Here is a 9859-nt window from a genome sequence, read left to right on the forward strand (position 1 = left end):
TAGATGGGCTTAATGGTGGGGAAGGTTGCATTCGCCATGAACTATGCTGTATTCACGACCATTTTTTGCAGGATGTCCGTTCAAGGGCATTGATATTTCCATATCAGACCGTAATGCAACCAGTCAGTATACCCTCTACGGCACATCTACGTAAGTTTATCACGTTTTAGATGACATACCGGATATTTTTAAACTTTTAAGAGAGTAGTTGCGCTACCGTGCTTTCTTTCTAATGGCACTTACCAGCTGGAGTCTGGATAGATCCTCTGAAATGATAACGCAGAGGAATGTGAAGTTGCTAACTCTCTCCACCTTTGACCCCTAGATGATGACAGGCAGATAGACCCGCGGTTTTCTCCTCCTGTAGTCAATAATCAGCTGCTTGGTCTTGCTGCCATTGAGTGAGAGATTTTATTCTGACAGCTAGATTTTAAATCTCTCTCCTCCAGTCAATTCGTATGGCCCACGACAGCTTTGATACCACAAAGAATAATCAGGCGAAATTTCGAAATACTATTCAAGGTATATAAAAATAAAATAACCGTAAGCTGTGATACCACTACGCTGAAGGAAATATTTCAGCTTCAGTCATCCCTTCAGCCAAAAGGTCTTAGAAATGCTAACGTAGTTCTTGACGTGTAAAAATTCCTATGACGCAAGGAATATTGTAGTTGTCTTATGCCTTACAGATTGTCAAAAGAACAACGTAAAATTGATCCAATCATTTCAAAGACTTTTGTTTTTGTTCATTTTAGTAAAACAACCGACCCCGCCAAACATCACTCTTGTCTATTCTGCAACTGCCGAACAAAAAGCACAGGGCTTTGTGGAATTGATTTGTCTCATGAGCGAATACCGACCTGGAAACATTGCAGTGGCCTGGCAGAAAAACGGGCAAGCCGTACAGTCCGGGTTTACCACCACTTCTTCCACTAAAAGTTCAGACGAAACGTTTACCTCAGCAAGTGTGCTCAAAGTGCCTCTAAACGAATGGGCCAGTGGTGCTGTGTACTCGTGTAGGGTATCCCACTCTGCAACCAGCAGCAACATCCGCAAACAAATACGAGCTGAGTCAGGTAAGAATGAGTTCCCAATCCATAGGTGCAGTATTTCCACTTTCCTCCTCAATATTTCATTTGGTGGGCTGTAATGATCTACGGACAAGATTTAAAAATAACCAGACTACTAAAGATTGAGATGCGTGTCAGTATCAAGTTTGGATAAGGGAAAGATAGGAGTGTGATTCGGAATGATTAGGCAGCAAACATTAAAATATCAGAGGTAAGAATTACAAGAAAATCTTGCGAGGTGTAGTCAGCAGACGTCATGGCGCATCACTGAATATTGATTTCTGATCATGTTAATGCATCGAATAGAGTTTGCATATCTGAAATGATTCTAAAGAATCCGGACTTCTTTAAAAAATAAGCATAGGAAAGGGGCAGTAATATAAAATTCTCCGTGATCCCCTTTAACTTTCAATTTTAACAACACGTTAATTTTTACTGATATATTATATCTGTGGCTGGTATCAGCATGCAATAATGAAAATGTTGCAAAATAGATAAATAAAAAGAAGAAAGTAGTCGAGGCAACCACTTGACTTATCAAACAGTTAAACCTTGTGCTAAACTGGTCCATCATTCTTGCATAAATAGATTGAATACTGCATATTTATTTAGCATTTCTTTCCACCTTACATTCACTTCCACCTTCTATGTTCCTGTGTTCTGTCCTCCCTCAGTCAATCTCTCTGTCTCGCGGCAACCCATTGACTGTTCTGCCACAAGCCACTGCCCCTTCCCCACACCGGTGTTTTATCACTGTCGTCCTTTCCGGGGATGTCCGACTGCATCTCTCTCTCTATCCTTCGCCACACTTATCTATGAATGACGATATGTTATTCATTTTCAACCATTTTCCTTTCTTTCATTGTGGAAGAGTAGCGTGTGGTCATGATCTGACCCAAGGGTGCACGAAAAGACGACTTAAGCATGATTTAAATTGAACAAATTCCACCTTAAGCTCTTAACGTGTAGCAGGTTATTACTATATTGAAATCCTTGCTAAACTTCAGATTCGTCATGAGTCCTCTCAATTATATCTTCTAGAATTCGCATTATTTCTCAGAGATCCTACCGTTGAAGAAATGTGGATAAACAAAACTGCCACACTGGTGTGTGAAGTGATCGCCACGATTCCAGCTGAGGTTTCCATCTCTTGGACAGTGGCTGGAAAGGAACAGGCTGATGGTGTTAAAACAGAACAAGCAGCAAAGATCGGGAGCCAGTACGTGACAGTCAGCCGTTTGACCAGCAGCGTGGCCGAGTGGGACAGCGGGGTAGAATACTCCTGCTCGGTGCAGGACAATCAATCAGCTGCTCCGTTATCAAAACGGACACGAAACGCAAAAGGTGGGTGCAATACCAACAATCAAAATGTTGGTAAAAACAATAATCTGTTTTTTGATGCAGAAAGAGGAACAGAAACTGCCAGGCCGCAGTATTCAGAGAAAACAGGCATGATGGTGAACGAGTTGCCCTCTGCTAGAATCATAATGGATAATTTATTCAGGGCAAGACAGGTTTTCTGACAAATGGTGCACCGATAGCGTTCCACCCAAGAGTTCGTCGAATGAAATGTTGAAAGCATTGGAACAGACCCTTCGGTCGACTGAATCCAAACCCGCTTCAACACTCATTCAACGATTTCCACTTGAATCTATTTTATTGTTTTGTAGCTTCAACAATTCCTCGCAGATTCTGCTCTACTGAAGAGTAAGTTATGGTAAGTCGACGTGGCAAGCACCGGCATGTTGTTCGATATGGAAATCGGAGAACCTAAAACAAAACGCGCACAGCCACACGGCAAACGTATAAACTCCAGTAGAGCAGGTTAAGACCGAAGCCAGGTTTCTGGAGACTTGCAGCAGGCATTCTAATAATTGTATCCTTCTACTACTCCTCTGAAAAGTTGTAGTCATAAAATCATACTGCACAGAAATACAGTTGGCCCTCCGAACCCAATGTTCAAAGATGTTTCATATCTACCTCAATCCAATTTTCAGCAACAGAAAAAAAAATATCTTTGAATGTCTTTACTAATTCAGTGATCGTCTAAATATTTGCCAAATGCGGTGGGCGTGTCCACTTCCAGCGTGATTAAAATATCAACAGTCTCGTTTGTACTAGCTTTCCTTAAGGTACCCTCTAAAGCTCTTCCCACTTAATTTAAGTATATGCCATCTTTGGATTTCATAGTCTAGACATGCGAATGCTGTTGTCTACTTATCCTACCCATGTTGCTGATAATTTTGCATGGTGTTGTTGGGTCACTACTCAGTTTCCTTCACTCCAGAAAAAACAAGCCCAGCGATTTTAATTGCTCCCCATAAATGACGTTCTCCAACCCAGTTAACATACTGTTGTATCTCTTATGCACTCTTTCCAGCGCAATGCCATTACCTTACAACGAGGCGACCAAATATTTCAAAATCTAGTGCACCAGTGTTTGGTAAATTTAAAACAGAGCGTCCCAAATTTCATATGCTAATCTTGACCTGTGAAAGCAAGTATGTCGTGTTCCTTTGAAAACACACCAAATACCGGTGCTGCTACTTTCAGGGAACTATGGACTTAGAACCTAATATCTCTCTGTTCATAAACATTCCTTAATAATGAAATATTTTCTATTCATGGCGTACCCCTTCTTCAGTTCCCAAACTGCATCGACACGCATTTCTCAATCTGCATCCGCAAACTCTAACATTGTATTTGATTTGTATTGCCACAGCTTTTGATACCCATCATCGCGTTTGAAAACACCACCGTTTACTCTAATCCATAAACTCAGAAATTATATTTTCTATATGCACATTCATATCGTTATATCACAAACAACATAGCTCTTAGGACCGTGGTACGCCGCTCGTGATACACTTCCGGGCAGAAAGTTATCACCACCATTATCCTTAACAGCTGACTAACAAGTAGAGCGCTCACCATGGATTCTTAAACAACTTGTCCAGCGCATAGTTAGGAAACTTGTCCAACTTGTTTTGGAGATTAAGACTGATTGACCTTCTCTTGCAGCCAAACCAGTGAGACCAAGGGTACGCCTCTTGTCCCCGTCTCCAGAGGAGATTCAAACTGCGGGTATCGCTACGCTCACATGCATGATAACGGGATTCTACCCCGATGACATAACCGTTTTGTGGCAGAAGGACAGAGCCGCATTCCACTCGAACGCAACCAGCCTCCCAACTGCACTTCAACAGGACATGACCTTCAGCTCGAGAAGCCTCCTTTACTTGACTGCAGACGATTGGAAGAAGGACGCAACATACACCTGTGTCGTCACGCACCCACCTTCAAAATCTACTGTGAAAGCAAACATCAGCACCCCGAGAAGTAAGTACAATTTGTCAAAAGGCACACATCCTTTCCATGCTTTACATCCCAGTCAAGAGATAAAACTACACAAAGGTCGGCAATGAGCAGATTGAAACGATCATTACTGTAGTACTTTATTAGTAATCAGACCTCTCCGTCGGTCCGATAAGGTAACATATGTGAGCGTCAACTATAATTAGTGTTATATAATCGAATCTCTGTTGAACATGGGGAGACAAACTGAATTATAATGTTAACGTACCTCACCAAGAGGACCTCAATAGGGTAAAGCTGGAAGAACGTGTGCAAATATTAATTGATGAATGGCAATATGAACGGAGCCATTCTTGGCGTTTGTAATTATACCCTAAGATCATACACCAATGGACCACGCTTGTAAACAGGTTTGTTTAAAGTCAAGTGCAATATGATCAATAGATATGAATTAGCATATTAATACCTCGCAGGTGATAGAGTGGTGCTTTAGTGGTAGGTCTCCGACATGGCCGGCGTGAATAATTGGGTGAGAATCGTCCTCTGTAAGAAGTTGTAGATCATCCTATAGAATACGTGGGTTTCCTCCTAGTATTCCTGTTACCTTCCACAGTCGAAAGACGTACCGCGTATTTGGTTAATTGGTCATTCTGAATTGTCCAGCGATTAGGCCAGGGTTATATCGGAGGTTGTTGGTGGTGCGGTCCGAATGGTCAGAAGGGCGATGGCTACATATATCTTTAAATAAGTAAGTAAGTAAGTAAGTAAATAACTGCATATTAAATAGATCGATCGATAGATAGATAAATGTGAGCCAAACTAACTGGTGTTAAGTAAGTATTGAAATCGTCCACACCACTAGAAGCCATCCGACCAGGACATGTGAGGTAATGTCTGAGTTGAAACTGTTCTCACATCCCTTCTTTTTTGAACTCATGTTACATTGAAATATTGGCATGCAAACCATTCCTCCGTGGAACAGGAAAGTAGATATGCCTCTCGGTGTGGAGAGTGATTCCTCATTTATGGCCTGTTTATTTTTATCTCGCATGCTGTTGATGATGCTCGGCCCTGATCTCACAACAACGCACAATGCTATCCACGAATGTCTACGGGGACTCTTGATTCCACGCTGTAGGGAGTTCAGACTATCGTTCGCTTTTACGGAAAAACTGGAATGTAGTTTACAGGAAAATGCAAAGTCAACATAGTTGCATCAATCGTTTGGACAATTAGATCCCATTATACAGCGAAGTGCAATACATTTACCTAGTGCTACAGCGCGGAGTAGGCCATTCCGGCCGTTCGAGGCACGCCGCCCCAGCAGCTGCACAACGCTGGTTAACCCTATCCTAATCATGGGACAATTTACGATGACTAATTAACCTACCCTGTCGGTCTTTTGCCTGTGTGAGGAAAGTGGAGCATCCGAGAAGACCAATACATTCCACGGGGAAGACTTAAAGACTTCTTACAGAATGACACGGGCATTGAACTCCGAAATCCAGATCGCTCCGACCTGTAATAACATCGCTCTACTTCTGCGCTGCCTTGGCGTCGTGTTGTCGGTTGGAGTCATAAATTGCACCAAAGGAAACTATGAAAATCATTATACCGGCACAAGGGCATCATCGTATTAGATTGTCAGGGTAGTTCTTAAGTACCCTTCAGGAACTTCATGAATTTTACCTCCTTTCCATGATAAGGACAGATGGTTGCTTATGAATGTATATTGCTCAAATCTAATCACAACTCCTCATCAAATGAAGCTGTTAACGTATTATTGCGGGATGATCTATGTAGCAAGGGAAAGTGGAATTTCTACGATTATTAGTTCCAGAAAGAAATTGCAACAACCTGCTCTTGATATTCAATTATTTACGTAAAAGAGCACGCAGACCACGATGAACCCCAACACTTTTCAGATTTCGCCCATCACCTTTCCAGCTCTTAGCTTCATCCCACCCCCTCCGGTCTTCTATCATATCGCATTTCCTCCTCCCCTCACTACTTTCCAATCTCTTACTATCTTTCCTTTCGGTTAGTCCTGACGAAGGGTCTCGGCCCGAAACGTCGACAGCGCTTCCCTCTATAGATGCTGCCTGGCCTGCTGTGTTCCACCAGCATTTTGTGTGTATTGTTGTTTGAATTTCCAGCATCTGCAGATTTCCTCGTGTTTGCTCTTTAAATTCTACTGCGAAGCCTCTGCCAGTGATGTCTACACTGAAGAAGTTTAAATCTTCTCTTCGACGGGAGTTCAGTGAAACCCTCTCTCGCTGCTCCCCATCTATAATTCCTTCGGCCCTTCTGCTTTTCGATCATATTTTGACCCAGACCCGCTATTACACCCATATATCCTTCCTTGGAACGTGTCTCCGCCGCCAACTGATTCTAGTTGGCTTCAGGATCCGTTTTCGAGCTTCTCAATTTGGATCCTTTCCCTTCTCCAGCTCTGTATCACTTTCGCCAATCACCTTTCCAGCTCTTAGCTTCATCCCACCTCCTCCGGTCTTCTCCTATCATTTCGCATTTCCCCCTCCCCCCACTACTTTCAGATCTCTTACTATCTTTCCTTTCGGTCAGGCCCAGAACGTCGACAGCGCTTTTCCCTATAGATGCTGCCTGGCCTGCTGTGTTCCACCAGCATTTTGTGTGTGTTTTTGTTTGAATTGCCAGCATCTGCAGATTTCCTCGTGTTTGCACTACCGTTCTATTCATTTCTCCTAAGTTGATATCCTCACGTTTTCCACCTTAAATTCAATCACCTAATTATTAGCAATTTATTTTCTTGTCCACACCCCTCTAAATTTTCCCGGAATCCTTCTCACAGATCACGATGCCGCCCAGCTTGTATTCCCAGCAAACAGACATATTACAGCATATCCAACAGTTATATCATTGAAATAGACTAAGAGTAGCCGAGGCCCCAGTACCAATCGCTTCTTTTACGACCCTAAACTCTTATTTCAGTCGCTTCTGTTACATGATTGGTGTACGGTTTAACATGCACAAAATGGACTGCTCTTATTCACCTAAGCTACTCTAACAGTATTTCCCTAACACTAGATATCGTGATATCGTAAATATTGCAGTTGTCGGCTCAAACATTGCAGTAGACTTTAGTAATTTTCAAGATCAATTATGTGGCAATTGTTCGCTGCGAACACGTGGTTCTATTATGTCTTGTGGCATGTGGTAACCTACACAGACAGTGTGGCCACTTCGGTTTCACTTTACTGGCACGTTTTCCTATTTCTAGTGGAGTCGTTCCAGCAAAAATATTATGGAAAGTATTGAGGAGATAGCAGTCAGTACTGGGATCATAAATTGTTGCTGTACTGAACACACAACAGCGCTCTTATTAGGATTTATGGATATTTTATATTTTGCTTCCTTATTTTGAACAGCATTCCACTCTGTACATAATGGAGACAATGCTCTCAAACTTTGCAGTTTTTACTGAGTATAGCTTTACACTTAATTATCCTATTCGGTCAATTTGTTTCAACATCACAATAGAAACTGAAAGACAAACGTTTTGCTATTTTATGTGAATCTCTTAAATGCAGCCACGTTCAGGCCAACGAGCCACGTTTTTCCTCAGTATTCTGTTGATCTGAGGGTGAACGTTCGCGTTCCCGAATGCAGCCACGGTTAAATTCATGTCAATGTAATCTTTGCGCTGTGGTATAAATAAACGGGAGGATTATTTAGGATATCACCTAAAGAAGATAGAGGAATCAATCTGATAAGGCAGGAAGAACGGTATTAGCGAAGCCGAAAATAAAACAGAGAAATGCATAGTAAGTGGGATTATGAGCTACTGTGGCCTGGTTACAGTTGATATAATCCACATCTCAAGTATCATAAAATGAAAATAACCATTCCCACTTTTTTGCCAGAAGACTGCCATGAGGCTGATATTAATGTCATCATAAAAAAGCCTTCCTTTGAAGAGATTTGGACGCTTCGGAGAGCAACCATTGTGTGCGAAGTGGTTTACGCAGATTTAGAGAATGTCATAGTCTCCTGGCGAGTAAATGGAAGTCGAAGAATGAACGGAGTAGAGACTCGCGGTCCAGAGAGGAGGGGGAGTAAATTCGTCATCGTCACCAAACTGAAGGTCAGTGTAGAGGAGTGGAACAGTGGAACCGAATACCTCTGCTTCGTAGAAGACCGTGATCTGCCAACACCACTGACAATCGCCACCAAAAAAAACAAGGGTAAGCGCAATTAAACCCCGTGTTGAGGCCACATAGTGCATTACATAAACTGTTGGACTGTGACATTCATGAACCAGTCAATAGAATGCTAAATAAAATCTCTAATTCTGAGGATTACGGAGTAATCTGCAAGTCACAGACGAAACTAATTGAGCATATATTTTTCTATTCCAGTTACTGAAGTGCACCGTCCGAAAGTCTACCTCTTGCAACCATCAGCTGAGGAGATTCAAGCCGAGGAAGCAGCTACCCTAATTTGCCTCGCGACCGGTTTTTATCCGGAAGATATATATGTCGGCTGGATGGCTAATGACACCCTTTTGCATACGGGATACTTCATCCAGTTTAACAGCGATAAGGAAAACGGCTCTAACTCAGTCACCAGCAAACTGAGGATCAGCGCAGAAGACTGGGAGAAGGGAACCACCTACAGCTGTTTGGTTGGACATCCGTCGCTACCAACAAATTTAGTCAGAAGTATTAATAAATCCCACGGTAAACCTACTTTAGTTAACGTGTCACTTGTACTAACTGACAACTTTAAATCGTGCGTCTAATTTTGCTTGATTCAATGACTAATACTTTGGAAGTATTTCTTGCTTACTGCGTAGCAGTTTGAGTTTTCGTTTTGCGGATTCACAGAAGACCACGCATAGTATTCACTCTTCAGATTATCCCACAAGTGAAATATTCCATTAATGTCATTTGTTCGGTAACATTGTGATGAGCTCTCGATAACATTAGAATGATTTTAGCTTTACAGTGATTCTAAAAATATAGTACTTCTGAGATGTTAGTAAGTCACGAAATAGATAGCAGACAGTGATTTATTCTGTATGCCACATTACTTTGAAATAAATTCAGAATGAAAACCTTTTACCTTCCAGGTGTGTTCTCTTATCTTTGCAACTAAGAGTAATCCATGACTTGGTTTTATATATTAGCTTCATTAATACATCTGGTATACTGCTATTTCCTTCTGACATGTTGCAAGTATGGCAGGGAGACGGGGCAGGCAACGGTGTAGGGGAAACTACTGAGGTTATTCAGATCCTAGCAGTTCGTAGAGATGAGATTCGTGATCTAGTTTGACGGATGGACTCGTTCGTGCATCTGTACCTGTCATCTGAATTTTGAAAGCAAAAGGACCACATACAACAGCTCGGAATATGGATGAGGATCAAGTTTATTTTCATGTACATATGTCGTGAATTTTGCGGCATCAGCCCAATCCAATACATCAAACTTATA

The 9859-nt window shown here is 41.9% G+C and overlaps 1 gene segment (V, D, J or C); it reads left to right on the forward strand.

The window, feature by feature from the left end:
- The first annotated feature begins 458 nt into the window (after window positions 1-458).
- LOC140716174 (Ig heavy chain C region-like) lies at window positions 459-9440 on the forward strand. The segment is given in 6 exon segments: window positions 459-522; window positions 756-1076; window positions 2112-2414; window positions 4092-4409; window positions 8288-8608; window positions 8783-9440. Coding segments are annotated over 6 exon segments (1710 nt in total).
- Window positions 9441-9859: the final 419 nt, after the last annotated feature.

This window comes from Hemitrygon akajei, chromosome 25, assembly GCF_048418815.1.
Source record: "Hemitrygon akajei chromosome 25, sHemAka1.3, whole genome shotgun sequence".
NCBI classification, from domain to species: Eukaryota; Metazoa; Chordata; class Chondrichthyes; order Myliobatiformes; family Dasyatidae; genus Hemitrygon; species Hemitrygon akajei.